This window comes from Hibiscus syriacus, unplaced genomic scaffold, assembly GCF_006381635.1.
Source record: "Hibiscus syriacus cultivar Baekdansim isolate YM2019G1 unplaced genomic scaffold, ASM638163v2 tig00111008_pilon, whole genome shotgun sequence".
In the NCBI taxonomy this organism is placed as follows: Eukaryota; Viridiplantae; Streptophyta; class Magnoliopsida; order Malvales; family Malvaceae; genus Hibiscus; species Hibiscus syriacus.
Window position 1 is genome coordinate 1,790,848 of NW_024062951.1, and position 24,691 is coordinate 1,815,538.

Consider the following 24,691-nt stretch of genomic DNA (forward strand, 5'->3'; position numbering starts at 1 on the left):
TTGGAAATTTTGGAATATCGTTTAATCCTCCATTACTATTATTATTTTTGATTTGTTTTTTTTTATTTTATTTTAAGGAGTACAACAAAAAATCATTCTAATCACTTAAAACTAAAAGTTATGTTCTTTTAATAAATCTTTAGTTTGTGTTTTTTTTTTGTCAATGAAGGTTTTTTTATTATTAATCTTAGGTAAATATGATGTAGTACATGTTTAAAGATAATTTTAATTATTTGACATTAATGAGTATTATTAATGTTCGAACTCAAAACTTTAAAAAGTAACAATAATTTTTTTTATCACTGATGGTTGATTAAGATTCTAAATATAGGTTGAGTTGATTATAAGTAATTCATATCATCATTATAATTCCAACTAATTAAATACTAAAATTATGTTTTATAAAAGAAACAATTTTTTTAAAAATATTTAAGATATTAAAATTAGAGGGAATATATATAGCTGGTTGAATATAACAACATTTAAGGATTAGTTTAATATGTCAATAACGTTTTGGCTTATACGGTAGAGGTGAAGTTTTACAAATCATGAACACATTAAATGGTTATAGTGGTAAAAAAGAATGTTATTATTTTTAAAAAAATTGGATTCAGGCATTTAAATTTGTAAAATATGTATATTATAATCACCCAAGTTATTTAAAAAGTTTATGATATTTTATGTTTGTGGAAATACTATGTGCTTCTATTTATTTTAATTTATATTTAAATATATTCATATTAGGTATTATATTATGTATTATAAAGATTAATTCTTCTAATAATTATTTGGATATGTAAAATTTATATTGATGTATTTGGTGTAATCTATTTTATTAATGCTGATTAGAATATTAATGCGAAACCTACAAGGCTACAACTATTGTAAATTGTTCCTAACATCACAAATTTTGATTTGAGGAGGATATACCTTTCAAGCAAGAAATTAATGATGTTAAAGGCATTCACAAATTAAAAGAAGTAATTTCTTATTTAAATTATAGAAATGCCTTGAATGTTGAACTAGTTAATTATATATGTGTATTTTTGGCAAAAATCGTGAGATAATAGTGTGGAGAAAAAAAATTCTTGAGATAATGTTGTTGGAGAATTATTTGCTGAGATAGGGCGTTTGCTACATTCGAACGTTGGTCGTCAAGTAATCCGAGCGATTAAGGAGGTCGCCAAGCCATCCCTGCGACCTGTGCATGCGCCATGGCTGTAGGTCGCCATGCACGCCAACTACATGCATATTCATGCTTAAATCTTTAGAATTTCAACATCTTTAATATAATATTCATGCCATGGCTTCCACGTGCATGGCTTATTATTTTATTAGATTTATTTTTTATAGTATTATTTTGATTATTAAATGATATATGTTTTTATTTTATTATTATATTAACATTAATATTTTTTATAGTATTGATATATGTTTTTTTACTTTTTAAAATTTTTGAATTATTTAATCAGATTTGTTTTATATAATATTATTTTTATTATTAAATGATTAATTTTTATTATCTAATGATTTAAAAAATAGCCTATTAATATATTATTATGTGTTATTAATCTTAGATTGACTACCAAAACTGTGATGGTTTGTATAAAATAAGATTGCCTATTAGATTGGGCAAAATTCTTGAGATAATGATGTGAAAAAAAAAATCTTGAGATAATGTTGTTGAAGAATTAATTGCTGAGATAGGGCAATGCTATGTTGAGGGCAATGAAAGGGGTAGAGGATGGTGATATCTACCATGATGGTGGTTACATATTTGTTTTTTATAAGAAGAAATTGATTGGAGGGAGAATGTTTAGATTTAGTGTTTAGGATTTAGTGTTTAGGGTTTAAATTTTAGGTTTTATGGTTTTCAATAACAACTAAATATTTTAGGGTTTAGGGTTTGCAAAATCAATAATTACTGATATTATTTGTTGTATATTGATTTTGGAAGCCTAAACCCTAAAATATTTTGGTTGTTGCTGAAAACCTTTATAAGTTCATGGTATGTTGAGGGCAATGAAAGGGGTAGAGGATGGTGATATCTACCATGATGGTGGTTACAAATTTGTTTTTTATAAGAAAAAATTGATTAGAGGGAGAATGGTTAGGATTTAGTGTTTAAGGTTTAGCGTTTAGAGTTTTCAACAATAACCAAAATATTTTAGGGTTTAGGGTTTAGGATTCACAAAATCAATAGTTCCTTATATTATTTGTTGTATATTGATTTTGGAACCTTAAACCCTAAAATATTTTGATTATTGCTGAAAACCTTTATAAACTCATGATATGTTGAGGGCAATGAAGGGGGTAGAGGATGGTGATATCTACCATGATGGTGGTTACATATTTGTTTTTTATAAGAAGAAATTGATTGGAGGGAGAATGGTTAGGGTTTAGGGTTTAGGGTTTAGGGTTCACAAAATCAATAGTTACTTATATTATTTGTTGTATATTGATTTTGCAAACCCTAAACCCTAAAATATTTTAGTTGTTGCTAAAAACCCTAAACCCTAAACCCTAAATCCTAATCATTCTCCCTCCAATCAATTTTTTCTTATAAAAAACAAATCATTATCTCAAGAATTTTGCCCAATCTAATAGGCAATCTTATTTTATACAAACCATCACAGTTTTGGTAGTCAATCTAAGATTAATATCACATAATAATAAATTAATAGGCTATTTTTTAAATCATTAGATAATAAAAGTTAATCATTTAATAAAAAAATAATATTATATAAAACAAATCTGATTAAATAATTCGAAAATTTTAAAAAGTAAAAAAACATATATCAATAATATAAAAAATATTAATGTTAATATAATAATAAAATAAAAACATATATCATTTAATAATAAAAATAATACTCTATAAAACAAATCTAATAAAATAATAAGCCATGCACGTGGAAGCCATGTCATGAATATTATATTAAAGATGTTGAAATTCTAAAGATTCAAGCATGAATATGCAGGTAGTTGGCGTGCATGGCGACCTACTGCCATGGCGCATGCACAGGTCGCAGGGATGGCTTGGTGACCTCCTTTATCGCTCGGACCACTTGGCGACCAACGTTCGAACTGTAGCAAACGCCCTATCTCAGTAAATAATTCTCTAACAACATTATCTCATGAATTTTTTTCTCCACACCATTATCTCACGATTTTTGCCGTGTATTTTTTTGTTGCCCTCCCAATTTAAAGGGGATTTGTCTTGACTAATTTGGATCGACTCGCGTCACACGTCTAATTTTAATGAGTGGGTCTCCCAATAGAGATTTTTTGCATACACAATGACTCGAACTCAAGATCTTATTTAAGTCAAGTTGTTTACCACTTGAATCAATCTTTATTGATACTATATATGTATTTTAGCAAATAATAAAATTTAAAAAAAAACTAAGAGTTGTCTAGAAAGCATTTTGGTTTTATGTATTATATATAAAATTTTCAATATATTTAATAAATTATTATTTTATATATTTTTCAGATTCTTAAGGATTTTTTTAAAAGATTATTATCTTATACATTTAGTGAATTTTTTTTATCCCATTGATGCAAGTCTCGACCGAAAAAATTATTATCTAAACAAGATCATTAGTTATTGAGTATTCATTTATCGATGTTCTAGTGTTAAAAACTTACAAAGATACTAATAGTTTATAAAAAAATTACAAATTTAATAATTGAATTATCTTATCATTTTTATATTATATTATATTTTTTATTTTTTAATTTAATAAATGAATTTATACATTGATTTTTTTGTATTCTACTATGACATGAATTATTTTATTATACTTTTTTATGATGTGTTATATTTTATTAATATTTTAATACTACATAATTAAAAAAATAAATTATACAAAATTTATAGTTTATTCAAATATAAAATACATATCTGTTATCGCAAATTTACAACCTCACTCACTTTCAGTCTGTTTTTACTACAAAGACGAGCAAACAGCGACTGAGAAACGAAACACTTACACAGGTAGAGGGAGAAACGCTACAGTAACGGTAAGCGTCGTACACATATGCTACAAGTATCACTAACTCTAAAAGTTTAACGGAGAGACAGAGAACTGATTAGATTTTCATTTTTACTTATTATTTGTTCTGAAAATATAAATAAGCAATTACTATATAGCAATTCGCGAAGATGATGACGATCATTCCCATGGCGTCGTCCTCAATACGACCATCGTTCTCATCGTTTAGGTTCTCTGGTTGTGTTGCTTCCACGTGTTTGGGCGTTTCCCTTTCTCCGCTTCAATTTCCCCGGCGCTTCCTTTTCTCTCATATCGGCAGCGGTAAGCACTATTTCCTCTTTTCTTTTTGCTTTAATAAACTTTTTTCCTTTTACGCCCTAAAATTTTCTTATTAGTTTAATTATTTATTGAAGAATTAGATGGAATCGAGCATTGATGTGAAATTTCCACTGTTCATTTTAGATTAAGCGTCTGTTTGATTGGGGAAAAATATTTTACATAAAATGTTTTCTCTGTTTTCCTGTGTTTGGTTCCCGTAAAACACCAAAGTCAACGTATTTTATTTTAGAGTCAATGTAAAAGGGAGAGAAAAACACGGGAAAATGACTTACCGTTTGGAAAAGGGTAAGTTGTTTTCCATCTTTCTCTCGTCCCTTGCTCCACAACGAGAAGAAGCTTTGTTCTCCCGTCCCTTGCTCCACACCGAAAAATCGATCCATCCAGTGGCCTCCTTCTCACCGGCGAGGCAGGCAGTCGTCTTCTCAGGTATCTCTCTTTTCATCTTCTCCCTTTTCATCTTCCTTGACCTCCTTTTCTTGATTCATCTTTCTTGACCTCCATTTTCATTTTCACCGACGAGGCTGGTTTTCAGTTCTTCAGATTATTGTTTTAACATTTACATCTGATTATCAAGGTCGGAAAATTATAACCCTAGATTCGAAAATGGAAATCGATGTAGGTAGGAGCGATTTCGAGAAAGATGAAAAGGAAGACGACGACTCAGTTTCTGATCTCTTGAGAGATCGCTTTCGTCTCTCTCCCATCTCCATCGCCGAATACGAAGGTCCGTTTTTCACCCAATTCCGTTTCTTATTTCCGGCTTCTTTTTCTCAAATAAAATATTACAGAATTTCCGTTATGGACTGAATTGAATTTTCAAATCTTCAACTAATTGAAGCACAACTAAGAGAAACGGTATGGAGATTTCTTAACCAATTGTAGCTTGCATCGCCGATTTGGCCTTCAAATACATCGATAAATATGCAACATTCTGTTATTTTCTATTTCAGTTTTCCTTTTATGTTATTTCTACTTTCTTATTTTTATTTGAAAACATCTTAATTGTCAAATTCACTGGATTTGGTTTCTATATAATCGTTGTTTTATTGGGTTTAATGGTGTAGCTGAATGAATAAATTATTTTGATTTTGTGTCAATTTGCAAAATCAGCCTCTATTGGAGGTTATCATTGCTATTATATTAAGAACATCTATGAACTTGGTATTAACAATGTCAGAGTTGTTTCTGCATTTGTTGTTTGACATTATTATGAAAAAGCTCCCCTGAACCAATGAACCATTCAGCTGCTTGAGTTGCAGGTCTGCTGGCAAAGGACCTTGAGCTATTTGCACACCACACTGGTCGTAAATCCGTGACCATGGGAGATGTCATAGCTTCTGGTGAGTGTGTCACTAATCTCAAATAATTGATTTATTTATTCTTTTATGCTTTTATTTTGAGTTAGTGACGCTGACAACCATTATCATCTTCTAAGTAGTGATTTATTTCGAGAGAGATAGACCCTGCTTCTTTCATATCGATGTGTTACATTAGTAGATTCATATTTGTTTTGATTTATAGAAATATAAAACCTATTCACTTCAATTTCAGCTCATAGAAATAAACATTTTGTTGTCTCGTCGAGGTCCATTTCATATCAATAGGTTAGAAGTAGCCGAATGGTATCAATATGTTGAGGTCCATTTATATCGACAAGTTAGAAGTAGGCAGCTCATTTTGTTCAGGTCCATTGAAACATAAAATCTATTCTCGTCCATTTTCAGCTCATAGAAATGATCATTTACTGCCTCGAGGTACATCTCATATGGACATGTTCAAAGTAGCCAATTTGTATTTGTTCATATCCATAGAAACATGAAATCTACTCTCTTCAATTCTCTGCTCATAGAAATGAACGTTTAGCTATTTCTTTGTGGTATGTATCATATTGATCCATATTTTGCTCAGTTCCATTGAAACATAAAATGTGTTCTCTTCCATTTTCTGCTCATAGAAACGAACATTTAGCTGCGTCTGTTGAGGTCCTTCTGCGATGAGCTTAAAGCAAATGAACCCCAATGTGAAAGGAAGAAGAAGAAAGTACCCAGAAAAGACGATAAGGCTATTGAAGATATTGTGCATATCTCTGATTTCTGATTCATGATTTTGGATAATTAATCCTATCTGCAAATATCAGACATTACAAGTCTTTTACACACAAAAATATGCAAAACCATGATGAATGGTAATTCAATTTGTAATACAATCTACTTTCACCTTAAATTTTTATAGGTTAAGTTACTTGGTGGATTACTTGTATTACAAGATTGTTAGTTATTAAGATGAGTTCAAATTACTCGTTACTGAGTGAAATGAATTCAAATATATTAGCTCTCTGTTTTTTATAAACCTAAAATACATATTTTTGTAAACCCTACATAAAATAAACCTAAAATAGTGTATTTATAACACAATCAACATAAATTATTAATATTATTTAAAATACAAATTTTTATAAAATATAATTATTTATAAAAAATGAACCTTTAAAAATAATAAAGAATAAAACATATTGAATATGTATACTTTTATTAAAAACAGATTCTGAAAACTGTTTTCAGAAAAATTAATCAAACAATATAAAATATTTTACAATGTACCATCCAAACACTGAAAAATATTTTCTGGAAAATGATTTAAATTTCTATAAAACATTTTCCAGAATTCATTTTCCGGAAAATATTTTCAGTGAAACAAACGGACCCTAAGATTTAAAACACACATGTAAAATGATCTTTAAGGAATTTAAAACACACACGTAAAATGATTTGCATTTTTATCGCCTGTCAGATTGTGAGAATATGTAACATTATCTGGAGGTTCTGTTGAGTTTTATAGAATGGAAAAATAGATTTTGATTGTATTTGATATAAATGTATCTCTTTTGAAAAAAAATTCAGCTATTCCGCAGTCGCAGTTCTTCGGTTTCAAAGCTTCTAAGATGTCGAGAGATGGAGAAACTAAGTCAGGGATGCCTATTGTTGGGAATGTGTTACAGGCAAGAATGGCTGCCACCCAAGAGACTGCTGCCCTTGAGTGGGTTGAAAAGGACAACCGAAGAATGCTCCATGTTATTTACCGAGTTGGGGATTTGGATAGGACCATCAAGTATGTCATTTCGAGATTTATGCTTTTCATACAATCTTGCGGTTTGAATCTTTGTAACAATCTCGAATGTGTGGTGGTTGCAGATTCTATACTGAGCGTCTGGGAATGAAGCTGTTGAGGAAACGGGACATACCAGAGGAGAGATACACAAATGCCTTTCTTGGATATGGGCCCGAAGATTCTTACTTTGTTATTGAACTCACTTACAGTAAGTTATTCGATTTCTCTTTGGCTTTTCTAACCCATGTTATAAATCTGAAATGTAACTAGTTAACTATATATGAAAATTTTCATTTGCATTTGTGAAGATTAGAGTTGACAGTGTATATGAGCTTAGCTGTAGATAATTCATTTTCGTTGAATGGTGTTACCAGATTATGGAGTTGATAAGTATGACATTGGAACTGCATTTGGTCAATTCGGTATTGCTGTTGATGATGTAAGTTCGGACTCTGGCTTCTGAAAATTGTATTATCTCATTTCCATTTTAGCAAGATGATTGACTGTTATGTATCTTAGAACTGCTATGTCCATGTTTTCATTTTCCATAGCTGAATACATACTCCCCTGATTTAGGTTGCCAAGACTGTGGAACTAATAAAGGCCAAGGGTGGAAAAGTAACACGAGAACCTGGCCCAGTGAAAGGTGGTTCTACTGTAATTGCATTTGTTGAGGATCCTGATGGTTACAAGTTTGAACTTATTGAGAGGGCGCCTACTCCTGAACCTTTGTGCCAAGTAATGCTCCGTGTTGGTGATCTTGATCGTTCCATAAAATTTTATGAGAAGGTGAGAGTTGTGAATATCGGGCAACAATCTGATTAACCGTCTTTTTCTCGAACACTACTTTGTTATTATTTTAGGGGGCACAGGGATATCTACATCTTAAGTTATGCCATAGGTCTTAGTCTCTATCTCCTTTTGTTGTAGGCCTTTGGCATGGAACTTCTTCACAAACGAGATAATCCACAGTACAAGGTAAATAACTATCCTCTATTCCGTAGGAGATGTGGCAAAGAGAACTCGTTAAAATATGTATTCTGAAAAAAATGTAGAGCAGGATGAGGGGTGTGCATGTTAAAGAAGGATTCAAGTGTGTATTATGTTTCTTTGAATGTGTCCATCATATGATTCCAGAATTGCTTTGTTTATGGCTATATGTTTTTCTCATGTTAATGTGATTGAGAAAAATATTCTGTGAACCTTTCGGTATTCAGATTATATCCATTGACATATCTTTGTGAATTTTCCTTCAGTATACAATAGCCATGATGGGCTATGGGCCTGAAGATAAAAACGCTGTGCTTGAATTGACGTACAACTATGGGGTTACTGATTATGACAAAGGATCAGGTAAAAATATTTCTGCTATCTTTTCACTTCAATGTTAAAAAGATATTTTCCGTAACTGCATGCAGTATGCTTTATGATTCTACCTGTGTTTTTGAACCTTATTTCTTATGTATGGAAACAAGTTAAACGCATATAGCTTGCGTTTCTGCAGATTGCCATCGGAACAGATGATGTTTACAAAACCGCCTAGGCAGTTAAACTCTTTGGTGGAAAAAGTACCCGGGAACCTGGACCTTTACCTGGTATTAACACCAAGATTACGGCATGCTTAGATCCCGATGGTTGGAAGACGGTATACCTTTTGAAGCATTTATAGATTGATGCTTGCTTTCTGAAAGCTGAAAGAAACTTCTTTTTTACTTTGAATTGCTTCTATTAAAAAACGAAAGAAGTACATAAACAACGTTTTCTCATTCATGTGCATTGCTCCAACTCTGAGTTTTATAAGCTTTAGGGAGAAAATATTCTACTTTCAATTCGAAGAATGAGACAACTTGCTTTATTCTAATTCTCTTTATTACTTAAATTTGCAGGTTTTTGTCGATAATATTGATTTCCTCAAGGAATTGGAGTGAGTTTTGGGTGAACTCGTCTCTTATCCTTTTGACGCTGAAATCCAAATCTGAGCTGAAAGGACTTGTCGAAGAAATTCTTCGTGGGAACGCAGCGAATGATGTTTTGTAGATAAATCTTTTATGGCGACAATCGGATAGCCATTAGATTCGAGAAAGTGATGATAATATGTAAGTTCCTGTTTAGTTATCTTCATGTTTTACTTTCTATCAAGTATTTATGTTTGATTCACTTACCTGTTGGGAGACCAATGCAAGCATATAAAATGTATTACAAATTTACAATTTAACATGCTTTCTATTCTTCTTTAAATATCTTCTGACAAATTTCACAGCTATAATCCTTCGGGGTTCATTTTTCTTTAAGTTTTGGTTAGGGAAATAATGTGGGAATGAATTTGCAGTTTTTGGACTAAGGAATTTCGTTCTTTCTGCTGATAATTCAGAAATGGAAATTTTCTCAATATTTTGAATCTTAAGTTCTAGGTTTTTTTTAAGTCAAGATAGATTTAGAGATATGATCTTCAAAAGTCGTAAATGAATCAAATTTGAAGAAATGATTCATTGTTCATATTCATTTATTTATTTTTAAGTATATTCATATTTTCTTCGTGTTTGTTAAGAATTTTATAATTTTATAAACTTTTCAAGTATTAATATGCAATGTAATTAGGCGATCCTTCACATTCAACCATTGTTGTACCCTAATAATAATAATAATAATAATAATAATAATAATAATAATAATAATAATAACCATTGTTGTATCCACTGCTTTATAAATGGAGTAATTCTTTCTATTCTAACATATTAGTTTCTAAACGAACTGCATTTGCAAAAAGAGGATGCTCTTAAAATTTAAAGTATCAAATATTTTGAAGCCGAAATTATAAATGTTAAGACACTGGTAAAAAAAATTGGCTTAACGACCAAAAAGCCATTAACTTTTGTCACATTTTTTAAAGGGAAAATTGCTTCAAATACCACCAAACTTTGAACACTGACTTGTTTATACCACTGAACTTTTAATTTTACCAATTATAATACTTAACTTTGATTTTTGTTTCAATTATGTCACTCCGCTATTAAACAAGTAATGACACAGCGACATGGCTACCACACCAAAATTGTTTTGATGCCTAAAATGACGCCATTTTACTTTAAAAATTTTGATTAAATGTTGAGTTTAAGTGATATGAACCCCGACTTTTGGAATCAAAGGCTAAAGCTTATCCACCCAACCAATTTAAGTTTTTCTTTTTAATATTCTTACAAACATAATAAACATATCATACATTTCAAATTATCTATAATGTTGTAAAATTAAAATAACATTTATAATAAAAATATATGTTATATATTAATATATATATATATATATAATAAATTATATAAGAATATTATAAATAATATTAATAAAAATTTCAGAAAAACCCTTAAAATTTTCAAAATATCCAAATTCCCTTCGAAACCCAAAACTCTAAATATCGAATCCCTAATTTCACACATTGTCATCGTTGTATCAACGACCACCGCACACCACTTCTATTGTCGGACCCTTATTATCAACTATCAAACTTTCATGTCGTCAGAAATCAACAAACGACATGCTAATCGATCGTCAAAAGCCAACTGTGAAATGTTCTAGTCGAACTATGAACGACAATCGATCGATAGACAAATGATGAATGAAGTGCACGATTAGAGGAGGAGACTTCAGTGCGGTAACAACAAAATGCTATTGACGACGATGGTGGGTGAACTTAGGGATTTAGGGAATTTAAGGGGTTTTTTTAGATTTTTGAAATTTAGGATTCTTTTAAGAATTTTAGGAACTTCAAGGGTTTTATGGAAAATTATTTTTTATTCTAAATCATATATAAAATTTTTTATATATACTAATTTTTATATTATATAAATAGTATTTATACATATTAATATTATAAATAATGTTTTAGTTTTAAAACATAGAGTAAATTATAAATTGTATGAATCGTAAGATATGTATATTATGATTGTATAAATATATTAAAAAGTTTAATTTGGTCCAGTTATTAAACTATAGTATTAATTTTTAAAGGTTTTGAGTTCAAATCCACCAAGTATTTTATTTTACTAAATTTCCTCAAATAAAACAACGTCGTTTAGGTCTCTTTGGACATCAAAACAACCACACCAAAACGATGTTACTTTTGGAGTAACAGTCATGTCATCAATCGTTAGTCATGTCACCGTGTCGTTAGTGATTTAATGGCAGAGTGACATAATTGAAGCGAAAATCAAAGTTTAGTGTTAAAATTGACAAAATTAAAAGTTAAATGGTATAAATGAATCAATACTTAAAGTTTGGTCATGTCCGAAGTAGTTTTCCCTTTTATAATGGCAAGATTGGAGATAAATTGTGGCCGAATTTAGCAATATCACGTGGAAGAGCTCATTTGAAATTGTGAGAAATGGAGGGATTTTTTGGTGAAATAAAGGACCATTTTGAAGAGGAAATGCTCCTTTTTGATCGATGATATTGGTTTGATGAAAATACAAATAGAAATCGGAAAGAATTTGAGAGAGAAGTGAGTGTTTGTTCGCTCTAATTTTAAAAAATATTGTATATTAACATCACAAAGACTAAACTTTGCACCCCGTTTCAAATATGTCCCTACACCTAACTAAAGGAAGCATTTAAGAAATTGAGTTCAATTTGGTCCACAATTTCATTCCTAATTTCACCCAAATTCATAACTATAGAACTGTTTTGTTGAGTCATTTGATTATTAAAAGTTACAAAATGATCCTCGTATTATATGTAATTGTTTTTTAGTCCCCCAACTATTTAAAGTTACAAAATGGTCACTTGACTATTCCCAAGTTCCAAACTTGTCATTTTTCGTTAAAAAATGGGCGATCGTCTGATTTGGACATTAACATGTTTATTAAAATATTATAAAATCCGATTTCAAAATCGTTTAAGCTATATTTTGTGGATTGATTCTTCATTTATTATGTCGTCGAGTCAGTGTTTGAAACATTATGTTGTCAAACCAGTGCTTGAGAGTAATGACAATGCTATTAGATATCATTAAAATATAATTTTATCATATGAGAATCAACAGATATATATTCAGCTCAGACGACTGTCAAATTCTTAATAAAAAAGGATGAGTTTGTAACATATGAATAGTCGAGTGATCATTTCTACTTATAATAGTAGATGGACCATTTTATAACTATTAATAGCTGTTGAATAACACCTTATAGTCGGGGACTATTTGTGTACTTTACCCTAGATTTTATTGTTAGACCATATATATTCCTAAAACCGAGCTTTGAACGATTCATCTCGAAGAGATTGTAGCCACTGAAAATATAGCAGCGTTGATTTAATTGGCTAAAGCTTCCCTGTGAACAAGGAGCAAACGCCGAATTACTGTAAATTACATGCACTCCAAACGTTCAACGCGGAGAGGCCATGGAACTTGGAAGGCAAGCAAAAGCATATAAAAGGCGACGAACCCTTCCTGGAAAACTCGGGCAGCAGATCTTCGATAATAAAAAAAATGGAGGTTTAAGTAAAAATAATAATGGTGAATCTTTGGAGAGGCCTTATTATATTACCTCTCCTTTTTATCTAAGGAAACAGTCAATTGATGTTTCCTATTTCCTTCCATCACCCCGGCAAACCCATACTGGATTTCAAGGGTTCGCAGATTGGCCGAGGCATCAGCGGCACTGCATCCTTGGTTGTTGGAGATAGCGGATCTGCTGCTTACGGCGATGACACTGCTTCCGTTGATGGTGCCATTGACATGCAGATGTTGTTGGGGCTCAAACTACTTTTAAGGGCAGTTGGGAATTATGTCGAAAACTCGGGTGTTTCCGCCATGCATTTGGTGTTGCTTCCTAAGATCGACCAGGCTTTGATGTTCGATGCCACAATTTGGAAGATCTCCAAGCTGAAGTTACCGGGGCCACCGTGCCGAAAAGTCGAGGGAACCAATGAAGAAAATTGCTGGTGCCATTCAATTCTCATGGACGTCGAAACAGGAAAAATAAGGCCACTCAGGGTACATTTTATTTTTTACATTAGACTCAAGCTACTTACAACTTCAAGTCCTTTAAATGTGTTTTTCTCCAACAGGTTGAGCATGATACATGGTGTTCATCTGGTGCTCTTGATGTGAATGGCCGATTAGTAAGTACCGGTGGTATAATAATGGATCCGACACTGTTAGAATCCTCGACATAGCTCCCGATTCTGAATGGATAGAATATCCTGGTGCACTTGGAAATGGAAGATGGTATGCCACACAGGTAACCTTAGCCGACGGTCGATTTATGGTTTTCGGTGGCCGGGATTTCCCCACATTCGAGTTCATTCCGCCACAAGGGCAGAAGAATACTCGTAACGATGTCCACTCTTATAAATACCTTGTGGAAACCCATGATCCTGTTGAAAACAATTTGTACCCGTTCATTTATCTTTCCACTGACGGTAATTTTTTCATTTTCGCCAACAACCGTTCGATTATCCTCAACCCAAACAACCACCAAATCGTCCATGAGTTCCCCGTCCTCCCTGGTGGCGCCCGTAACTATCCCGCGTCGGGTACCTCTTGCATTCTCCCCATCATACTTAACCCCAATGAAAACCGAAAGTGATCCCGGCTGAGGTTTTGGTATGCGGCGGAACATCTCACGAGGCGTTCACAAAGGCTGATTTGCAGCGGCCTAAGGTGTCCCTCCCGGGTAACACCGATTGTGGCCGCATCGATATCACCAAGAGGAACTGTAAATGGAAGATCACTAACATGCCGTCGGCTCGTTTAATGGGAGATGCAGTGGTACTCCCTACCGGAGATGTTCTTCTTGTTGTGTAATTCGGGTTAATTTCCACCAATAACATATTTACCTTCGAAACTATTATCTAGATGACTAGTGTGAAAACGATTGTACTAAAAATCACCCCAAGGTATATTCCCAGGAAAGATGAGGGGTCACAATGGTCCCTCTTAAAACCCACTTTCCTTAGACAGAACTACCAAGACAAGTAATTTTAATAGGACAATAATTAACAACAACTATACCCGACAATAGCTATTAAATAGACATAAAAGAGAACACCAAAATATTTCACTAATAGAGGAAATATTACAAAGAGAAAGAAAGAATACAAATAACCTTTAATATAAAAGAAGGCTTATATTTGTGTGATGATTAACTAAGGAGGAGGATGGCTTTATTTATAACAAAAGAATTTCCCCTCCTCCTTACACACAACCAATGTGAGACTTTGCCAAAAACCAGCAAATCTCCACCTTGGCAAATTCCACACACATCTCTAAAAAAACAATCTTTTAATTTGTAACAATATTGAACAAGTCTAAACAATGTTTAAACTTGACCGCAGTTACCACTTTTGTCAACATATCAGCAGGATTCTCAGTGGTCCGGATCTTCTGGATTATGACTCCACCTTCTTCTAGAATCTCTCGTACAAAGTGATATCGAACATCGATGTGCTTCGTCCTTGCATGGTAAACCTGGTTCTTTGCTAAATGAATACCACTCTGACTGTCACAGTGCACTTTGATGTGCTTTTGTTCCATTCCCAATTCACCAAGAAACCCTTGAAGCCAAATTGCCTCCTTCACAGCCTCTGTAACTACCATATACTCTGCCTCTGTAGTAGACAAAGCCACGGTTAACTGTAAGTTGGACTTCCAACTGACTGGTACCTTTGCAAATATAAACACATAACCAGTAGTTGATCGACGCTTGTCCAAATCACCTGCATAGTCTGAATAACAATACCCAACTACACACTGACCGTCTTGTTTGTCCTGCTGAAAGACCAAACCAACATCAACGGTGTTCAGAATATACCACAGAATCCATTTCACAGCTTGCCAATGCTCATTTCCAGGATCATGCATATACCTGCTCACAACCCCAACTGCCTGTGAAATATCGGGTCTCGTACACACCATTGCATACATCAAGCTACCAACAGCACTTGCATACGGAACCTTTGACATGTATTCCCGTTCTGCATCATCCTTAGGTGACATTGATGCACCGAGCTTGAAATGAGGAGCAAGAGGTGTACTAACTATGCCAAAACGTTTTAGTACCTTCCTCAGATATTCTTTCTGAGACAAACAAAGTCTCCCTAATTTCTTATCCCTTGATATCTCCATGCCTAGAATCTTCTTCGCTTCACCAAGATCCTTCATCTCAAACTCCCTGTTCAATTGAGTCTTTAGTTTCGCAATTTCTGTCTGACTCCTGTAAGCTATCAACATATCATCAACATAAAGAAGAAGATATATATAGGATCCGTCTTCTAGCTCGTGTAAATACACACAATGATCATATTTGCTTCTTGTGTACTTCTGCCCTATCATAAACTTGTCAAATCGCTTGTACCACTGCCTTGGAGATTGCTTTAATCCATACAACGATTTTTCTAATTTGCACACCATCTCTTCTTTTTCAGCAACTTTGAATCCATCTGGTTGAGTCATGTAGATTTCCTCATCCAAGTCTCCATGTAAAAATGCAGTTTTTACATCCATCTGAACTAGTTCCAAATCCAACTGCGCTACCAAAGCCAACAAAATTCTGATGCAGAAATGTTTTACAACTGGAGAAAATACTTCATTATAATCATCTCCCTCCGTTTGAGCGTAGCCTTTAGCCACCAATCTTGCTTTGTAGCAGATGTTATTCTTGTCAGGAAATCCATTTTTCTTTGCATATACCCACTTGCACCCAATTGCCTTCTTTCCCTTCGGAAGACTAGCTAGTTTCCACGTCTGATTCTTTTGAAGGGATTGCATTTCTTCATTCATGGCGATCCTCCACTTTTTATGTTCTGAACTTTGAACTGCTTCATTAAAAGTGGCAGGAACGTCATCAATTGTAATTGGTGATGCAAAAGAGACCATATCAACATAACGAGCAGGTTGTCTAATGGTCCTCTTTCCCTTTCTAAGTGCAATTGATTCATGTTGCTGTGAAGGTTCTTGGGTCTGAACCTCTTCTTCTACCATAGGAGAGTCAACATCAGTTTCTTTACTGGTTGGGACAATCTTGCTTCCTTCAAACTCCACCTGTTTGGGAGTTCCATCTGTCTAGTCCAATTTTTCTGAAGTCACCTTTCTCAACATGGTGGATTCATCAAAGGTAACATCCCTGCTGAAGATTATTTTCTTTGTTTCTGGACACCAAAGACGATAGCCTTTCACACCAGAGGTGATCCCCATAAAGATCGCATTCTTTGCTCTTGGATCCAGCTTTGACTCCTTAACATGGTAGTATGCAGTGGAACCAAACACATGTAAGGAATCATAATCTGTAGCAGGTACTCCAAACCATTTCTCTAATGGTGTTTTACCACCAATAGCAGTCGATGGTAAGCGGTTGACAAGGTGACAAGCATAGACCAAAGCCTCAGCCCAAAATTCTTTGCCTAACCCAACATTAGACAACATACACCGAACCTTCTCCACTAATGTTCGGTTCATACGCTCTGCCACCCCATTCTGTTGTGGTGTACCTCTGATAGTGAAGTGCCTGACAATACCTTCCTCTTCACAGACTTTCAGAAATGGATCATTTTTGTACTCTCCACCATTGTCTGTACGGAGACGTTTGATTTTTCTGCCTGTTTGAGTCTCCATCATCTTTTTCCATTTAAGGAAAAATCCTAGCACCTCATCCTTTGTCTTCATTGGATACACCCAAACTCTCCAGAAAAAATCATCAACAAAGGTGACATAATAGTGTGTTCCTCCCAATGAAGTTATCTTGGAAGGCCCCCATACATCTGAATGAACATAATCCAAAATACCTTTAGTATCATGGATTGATGTTCCAAATTTCACCTTCTAGGCAGTTAAACCATATTATCGGTTCATACGCTCTGCCACCCCATTCTGTTGTGGTGTACCTCTGACAGTGAAGTGCCTGACAATACCTTCCTCTTCACAGACTTTCAGAAATGGATCATTTTTGTACTCTCCACCATTGTCTGTACGGAGACGTTTGATTTTTCTGCTTGTTTGAGTCTCCATCATCTTTTTCCATTTAAGGAAAAATCCTAGCACCTCATCCTTTGTCTTCATTGGATACACCCAAACTCTCCAGAAAAAATCATCAACAAAGGTGACATAATAGTGTGTTCCTCCCAATGAAGTTATCTTGGAAGGCCCCCATACATCTGAATGAACATAATCCAAAATACCTTTAGTATCATGGATTACTGTTCCAAATTTCACCTTCGTCTTCTTCCCTTTGATGCAATGCTCACAAAAAGCTAATTTGCAAGTCCGAGCACCCTTCAATAATCCTTGATCTATGAGTAATTTCAAGGATTTTTCACCAACATGCCCCAAGCGCATATGCCATAACCTGGTTACTTCTGACTCATGTTCATCAGTAGAAGCTGCCACTGCTGCTGTCCTAACAATTGTACTACCCAGAAAGTAATACACATTGTTTATTTTTCGGATTCCCTTCATTATCACCAGTGCACCAGAGATAATCCTCATAATCCCATCTTTTGCCCTCACTTCTAAACGTTTTGACTCTAAGGTTCCCACAGAGATGAGATTTCTCATTAAATCTGGTACATAATGGACACCTGTTAAGGTTTTGATTGATCTATCCTGATTCCTCAAGCGAATTGAACCAATCCCAAGTGTGTCAAGAGGGGAATTATTTGCTGTGTAGACAATTTCACCTTTTAGTTCTTTAAAATCAAAGAACCATTCTCTATTGGGGGTCATATGGTGGCTACAAGCTGAATCTAACAACCATGAACTGGAACAGCTGGTTGATGGCGTAGCAGCGAATGTGAAATCTGAATCTGCATCATCATACTCGACCACATTTGATTCTGAGACATCCTTTCCCCTTTCAGGTTTACCATTATTCTTTAGCATGTGACATTCTTTCTTTCAGTGCCCTTTTTCTTGACAAAAGGCACATTCATCATTGCTCAATCTGGACTTTGACTTCGATCTCCCTCTGCTTCCTTTATTCTGACTCTTCGAATGGCCTCTAACAACAAGAGCTTCTGCTTCGACACTTGTGTTTTCTTGTTTGTCTTTCTTTCTCAATTCATAACTATACAAGGCATCAGTTACTTCACTGAGAGACACATCAACCTTCCCATGAAGTAGAGTAGTTTCAAGATACTCAAACTCATCAAGAAGTGATCCCATCAACATCAGAGCCGGATCTTCGTCTTTAAAAGTCACGTCCATATTCATCAGATCAGTCACCAGCCGATTAAAGCTAGTAATGTGATCATTCATAGTGGTACCTGGTACATAGTTGAAGCGGAACAATCTCTTTTTCATGTAGAGTTTGTTCTGACCGCTTTTCTTCAAAAATTTCTCCTCCAATGCCTTCCACAATTTACTTGCAGAAGTTTCCTTAGAAAATGCATACTTCTGCTCTCTAGAAAGACACGATCGAATAGTACCACATGCCAATCTATTGATCATTTTCCATTCTTTCTCCTCAACATCATCTGGTTTCTCTCCTTCAATAGCAATGTCATGCTGAAATAGGGCATCTAGAACCTCACTTTGCCACATGCCGAAATGACTGGTGCCATAAAAAATCTCCACTGCAAATTTAACATTTGTCACAGCTGCTGACGACGATGTTGATGTTTTTGTTGCGTCTGTCATTTCTGCTACAAATTCTATTTAATAGCTGTCAATGCGGAATGCCAATTATCTCAAGAAATTTTTTCTGATGTGGAAGATTAGCCTAAGCCGCAACCACAGAGCATACTAAAATAAACCAAGAGCGTTGATACCAATTGTTGTGTAATTCGGGTTAATTTCCACCAATAACAAATTTACCTTCGAAACTATTATCTAGGTGACTAGTGTGAAAACGATTGTACTAAAAATCACCCCAAGGTATATTCCAGGAAAGAGGAGGGGTCACAATGGTCCCTCTTAAAACCCACTTTCCTTAGACAGAACTACCAAGACAAGTAATTTTAATAGGACAATAATTAACAACAACTATACCCGACAATAGCTATTAAATAGACATAAAAGAGAACACCAAAATATTTCACTAATAGAAGAAATATTACAAAGAGAAAGAAATAATACAAATAGTCTTTAATATTGAAGAATGCTTATATTTGTGGGATGATTAACTAAGGAAGAGGATGACTTTATTTATAAAAAAAGAATTTCCCCTCCTCCTTATACACAACCAATGTGAGACTTTGCCAAAAACCAACACTTCTTGTCAATGGTGCAAAGAGCGGTTCAACTGGTTGGGATGATGCCAGAGACCCAAATTTGAACCCGATTTTGTATACGTTCAAAACTGATGGGACCGGTTCGAAGTTCACCGTGATGAACCCGTCCAATATTCCCCGTATGTACCACTCATCGTTCACCGTTCTCCCCGACAGAAAAATTCTCATTGCAGGAAGCAACACGAACCCAGGATACATGAACAAGGCAGTGTTCCCCACTGAACTTCGGGTCGAAAAATTCTCACCCTATTACTTGGATCCGAACTTGGCCCAATTCATGTAATAGATCGTCGGTGAACACTCCGATAATCAGGTGAAGTTCGGGCATAAATTTAATGTGCAGATTCATGGAGGCGATGCAATTGACCATACAAAGCTTCAAGTGACAATTTACTCTCCGCTATTTACGACGCACGGGATCTCAATGAACCGGAGGTTAATTCAGTTGGGGATTGAGGAATTCAACAATAGAAAGATTGTTCTTCAAGCTCCCATGAACGGAAACATTGCTCTACCTCGGTATTACATGCTTTATCGTGAACTACAATGGTGTGCCTTGCCTTCGACCCATGTGGCTTCAGATTCTTCCGTAGAGATTTCAACGGGATGAAGCCTTCAATCGTTGTCACCGCTAATGTAATTATTATATAACAAGAAAAAGAAAACTATGATCTTTTGTTCACATTCTGTAATCACAACGTTGAAATCACATAATAGAACGAAAGAGTTTGTCTCTCAACGTTGAAATCACAAGTATATATAGTTATATACTCTTACCTATGCCTACAAAATATATATTTTGTGAGGAACAAGGAGTTTATCTCTCAACCAAGGATTCTTGGAGTGTCGATTCAGGAGGTCTAAGTCATAAACGAAGTCCTAATACGTATTAAATATTGCTACAATGGCCAATACAATCACAACTATCACTCTCCATCCAATTCTCATGGTAAGCTGTTTTGAAATTAACAGCTATAATGGTGAAGAAGTATTTGAGTCCATTGTATCTTTGGACTGGATCTCTCTCTTCCAATAAGCGATGCAAGCATTGGAGGAGGCGAGCCATGTATGGAACCATTGCCACGATGAAGTATAAATTTTGGTACACATCACTCTTTTTGCAAATATGCTTCTTGTGTTTAAAATCTCCCCACAAATAATAGGAAATGTAAAACTGCATGCTCCTAATGGCAAAATTCATCACAATGCTATGACGATATAACCACTTTCAAATCTAAAACTAATTGGAAAGATGACACAATATATTTTTCACACAAACCTGGCTAGGTAATTGATCAACTAAGAAGAAATCTGGGAGTGTGACCTGCAATATGAAAGATATGTTAAATCTAAAGTTACGATCAAATCTAATGTAGAAAGAATTCACATTTGATGTTTAACTTATCTTATACGAAGCAGCGCAGAAGCATGTGAGGAGGAAGAATCAACACATGATTTTTTTTTATTTTTTTAATTGTCACGTAGTACTTCCGTTCACGTAGTACTTCCGTAAAGGAGTTAACGAAAGTTAACAGCTGAAGGATTAAATAGGACGAACCAATAACTTAGGGGGACCAAAATCACTATTTTTTTTGACCTAGTAACCAAAATTGATCAGACTGAAAATATAAAAGATCATTCGTATAATTTACCCATAAAATAAAAGATAAACTACACGTTTAATATCTTAACTATCATTTTTTTCTATTTTGATCAACTTACTATTTTTTGTTTTAAAATCATACCTAACATAACAACAGTTATGTTAATCTTTTAAGACGGATGAAAAAAATAAACCAAAACTTAACGATATAATTTTAAAAAGAATAATATAAAACACATTATAAAAATGGGAGTGGTCCCATCTATAGCATAGATTTCATCACCCACCCGTTTGTTTTTATATTGCTATGCGGATTTGAAATGTGACTCCAATCCAGATAATAAAAGATATTTTTTTATAATCAAATAATCACACTATTTCAGAAGGATTTACATTGAAAATTGAAACGCTATAAATATTAAATATATACCCTCCGCTCCCTCCACTGGTCCAACATCCGAACCCTCAAATATCGCCAACCACTATTAACTCTCTCAATCACCTCACTGAACACATCCAATGGCTCCGATTGCTGTCGGTGATGTGCTTCCTGACGGTACTCTCTCCTACTTCGACGCCGAGGATAAGCTCCAGCAGGTGTCCGTACACTCCCTAGCTGCCGGTAAGAAGGTCGTCATTTTTGGAGTTCCCGGTGCCTTTACCCCCACTTGCAGGTAACGATTCTATCCTTCTACCTGATGTTTTTAACCGTCCGTTTCCGGTCAACGGCGTCTGTTATTTTTTTCTTTGTGGATGATTTTATGGAGGTTTTTGAATTGTTTTGATGCAGCTTGAAGCATGTGCCTGGGTTCATCGAGAAAGCAGATGAGCTTAAATCCAAGGGCGTTGATGAAATTATTTGCATCAGCGGTAAATTTCTATTTTTATTTTTGGTCATTTTTTTTCTAATTTACTTGAAAAAGTAATTTTCAGTTGGCGTCGAATTAGTCTGTTTTTTCTGCAGTCATGGAAGAAATATATGAAATCTTCTTAAAGTAGAATTTTAATTCGACTTTGTATATGAAACGGTAGAAGTGAAGGAAATGTGCAAGTGTTTCCATTAACAGACTGCTGAATCTAATTTTATTTCTATTTACTTTTGATTATAATTGCTTTTACGAAAGAGAAAAACACTGACCATGTCAGTATTTTTTTTTAAATGTTATCTGTTTCCCCTATGAAACAATTTCAATGAAAATGATATCATTTTTTAAATATATATGTTTTGATTTCTTTTGTAGTTCCAATCTAAATGATTTTTTTGTTTCATTGTTTATCGATTGACAGTGTTAATGTTGGTGAATGTATCTATCCGGTCTTTGTATTATAGTTAAAGTGCAATTTTATCTCTGAATAATAGAACTTGGGTATTCCAATGCATGTATGATTGATATTGGTTCAAACAAGTAAATGGAAAATGGAAAATCATTTAAATGTCGACCTAAATCTTTGAAGCTTGACAATGCCAGATCTGTAGATAGAACTAAAGCATGAAAATAATTTTTTGTTGTATGTTCTCTCATATATCAATTCAATTACATGGATTTTAGAAGTCCACATCAGTATTTATGCAATTTTTCAATAGCATTGTTATTAATGTTACTTGTCTACAATAATATTAGACATGCATAGATTAAATAAACATGGATTAAATTGCACTTTTGACTACAATAATACACAGATTGTTTAGATACTTAACCGATAATGTCCTATCTTCATTTGAATTATATAATTTTGGAAAACATTCTTATTTGAAACATAAATATTACTTCAAAATTCCGAAAGTTGGGAAAAAATTGTTTATAAGCAATAGTTAAAGGCTTTGATGCTTGATTACCTGATTTGATTAGATTATGGTCAGAAATTAGATATTGGCATGTTTGAAAGGTATGGAGACTTTAAGCTTCTAGCTTTGTATCGTTTGTAAAATCCTGTTAATCTGGCTTGAATGAATTGAATTTGCAGTGAATGACCCCTTCGTGATGAAGGCATGGGCCAACACATACCCTGACAAAAAAGATGTCAAGTTTCTGGCTGATGGTTCAGCAACATACACGCATGCCCTTGGTCTCGAGCTTGACCTTGGCGAGAAAGGGCTCGGCACTCGTTCAAGGAGGTTTGCGCTCCTGGTTGAGGACCTCAAGGTGAAGGCAGCGAATGTCGAATCCGGTGGGGAGTTTACCGTGTCCAGTGCTGATGACATCCTTAAAGCACTTTAGATTTGCTTTGTGCACAAAGGTCTGTTTTCTTGGCCTTGGAATACATAGCTATCTTCTCAAACTACTGGTTTCAGTCCTTATAATAGTGGAACATCATGGGACTGTTTTAAGTAGAACATCATGGTTATTAATAATGGCATATACCTTGCTCTAATTTTCTTCTTTGTGTTGCAATGTGAGAATGCTATATGTGATGCACTGATTGGCATTGTTTGAAAATGAATATGTAATGTTAAATGTGATGCAATTATTGGCATTCGAAAAATGAATATGTAATGATAAATGTGATGCAGTAATACGGTATTGTTTGATAAACATGCATATATATATATATATATATATTGGGTGGAAAGGTATTATTATTCGGTAGAAACAAGTCGATTTAAGTTTAAAAATCGTTTAGGTGTCTAATTTATTTTTTAAATATGATATGGACTTTTCTGCATGTGAAAGTCCATTGTTATCCAAAACTGTTTAAGCTCTAAATGTTACAATCTTGATTTGTCAGCGCAAATTAGAAAGTATGAAAATATTTTTTTATGGTTGAAAAGATGATTATTGAATAAAGTAACTTTATTATCCTCAAGTTTAAGAAAACAACTTTAATCTCTCTTCTTTTAATAACTGGGTTTTAGTATATTTTGAAAAGTTGAGATTTAGGTTTCATTAAGCGAATTTAATAGTAAAATTAGTTTTTTTCAGATTTTAAATTTAAACAATTGTATTGTTTTAAATGATTAAAAAATAGGATACACGTTTAGTATCTAAACTATCAGTTTTGATTTATTTTAGTATCTAAACTTTTTTTTTTCAAAATCATGTCTAACGTTTAGTTTTTATTTGATTTTAGTACTCCGTTGTGAAGAATTAACAACTTGTCTAACGTGTCATAATTTCGGTGGACGGATGACCAATAAGAGCGATAGATTATGAGAGAATGATAAGTCGATCAACATAGTCTAGTTTCAGACACAACTGATGGTGGATCATGGAGATCGAAGGATAAAGAAATCAAAGAGACAATCATCGATTTAGGAAGATTGAGGCGTTTTTAGTGAAACGACAGTTGGAATCATGTTCAAGGGATCAAAAAGTTATGGACTGAAAAGTTTAGGTTTCATCAACCAACGAACATGACAATAGGCGATTGTAGATGCAACAACCAATGAACTTGTCCGTTAAATTTTTAACGGCGGGGTATCAAAATA

At 34.0% G+C, this 24,691-nt stretch overlaps 3 protein-coding genes across 3 annotated transcripts; all 3 read left to right on the top strand.

Moving 5' to 3' along the window:
- Positions 1 to 4,940: 4,940 nt before the first annotated feature.
- On the top strand, positions 4,941 to 9,529 carry LOC120149742 (probable lactoylglutathione lyase, chloroplastic). The gene is made up of 10 exons (XM_039162457.1): positions 4,941 to 5,061; positions 5,597 to 5,677; positions 7,238 to 7,445; positions 7,529 to 7,653; positions 7,820 to 7,884; positions 8,022 to 8,234; positions 8,376 to 8,423; positions 8,702 to 8,798; positions 8,950 to 9,090; positions 9,332 to 9,529. The coding sequence occupies exons 1-9, from the start codon at positions 4,941 to 4,943 to the stop codon at positions 8,967 to 8,969; spliced, it is 978 nt and encodes a 325-aa protein (XP_039018388.1). The 3' UTR covers positions 8,970 to 9,090; positions 9,332 to 9,529.
- Positions 9,530 to 13,014: 3,485 nt separating this feature from the next.
- Positions 13,015 to 20,271, top strand: LOC120149744 (aldehyde oxidase GLOX1-like). Its single transcript, XM_039162458.1, has 6 exons — positions 13,015 to 13,431; positions 13,506 to 13,559; positions 13,679 to 13,859; positions 14,024 to 14,208; positions 19,663 to 19,890; positions 20,005 to 20,271. Exons 1-6 carry the CDS (start codon positions 13,015 to 13,017, stop codon positions 20,269 to 20,271), a joined length of 1,332 nt encoding a protein of 443 aa, XP_039018389.1.
- A 1,444-nt stretch (positions 20,272 to 21,715) lies between these two features.
- LOC120149569 (peroxiredoxin-2) lies at positions 21,716 to 23,562 on the top strand. Its single transcript, XM_039162306.1, has 3 exons — positions 21,716 to 21,938; positions 22,055 to 22,134; positions 23,230 to 23,562. Exons 1-3 carry the CDS (start codon positions 21,784 to 21,786, stop codon positions 23,481 to 23,483), a joined length of 489 nt encoding a protein of 162 aa, XP_039018237.1. The 5' UTR covers positions 21,716 to 21,783; the 3' UTR covers positions 23,484 to 23,562.
- Positions 23,563 to 24,691: the final 1,129 nt, after the last annotated feature.

What these genes read in the sequence shown, in the direction of transcription:
- LOC120149742 (XM_039162457.1), top strand. Translation starts at nt 4,941, where the DNA reads ATGGAAATCGATGTAGGTAGGAGCGATTTCGAGAAAGATGAAAAGGAA. An exon ending in CTCCATCGCCGAATACGAAG is followed by an intron (nt 5,062 to 5,596) that starts GTCCGTTTTTCA and finishes CTTGAGTTGCAG; the next exon opens with GTCTGCTGGCAAAGGACCTT. An exon ending in TGATTATGACAAAGGATCAG is followed by an intron (nt 8,799 to 8,949) that starts GTAAAAATATTT and finishes GCGTTTCTGCAG; the next exon opens with ATTGCCATCGGAACAGATGA.
- LOC120149569 (XM_039162306.1), top strand. Translation starts at nt 21,784, where the DNA reads ATGGCTCCGATTGCTGTCGGTGATGTGCTTCCTGACGGTACTCTCTCC. An exon ending in GCCTTTACCCCCACTTGCAG is followed by an intron (nt 21,939 to 22,054) that starts GTAACGATTCTA and finishes GTTTTGATGCAG; the next exon opens with CTTGAAGCATGTGCCTGGGT. An exon ending in TGAAATTATTTGCATCAGCG is followed by an intron (nt 22,135 to 23,229) that starts GTAAATTTCTAT and finishes TTGAATTTGCAG; the next exon opens with TGAATGACCCCTTCGTGATG.
- LOC120149744 (XM_039162458.1), top strand. Translation starts at nt 13,015, where the DNA reads ATGTTTCCTATTTCCTTCCATCACCCCGGCAAACCCATACTGGATTTC. An exon ending in TTGATGTGAATGGCCGATTA is followed by an intron (nt 13,560 to 13,678) that starts GTAAGTACCGGT and finishes TATGCCACACAG; the next exon opens with GTAACCTTAGCCGACGGTCG. An exon ending in GTTTAATGGGAGATGCAGTG is followed by an intron (nt 14,209 to 19,662) that starts GTACTCCCTACC and finishes AATGGTGCAAAG; the next exon opens with AGCGGTTCAACTGGTTGGGA.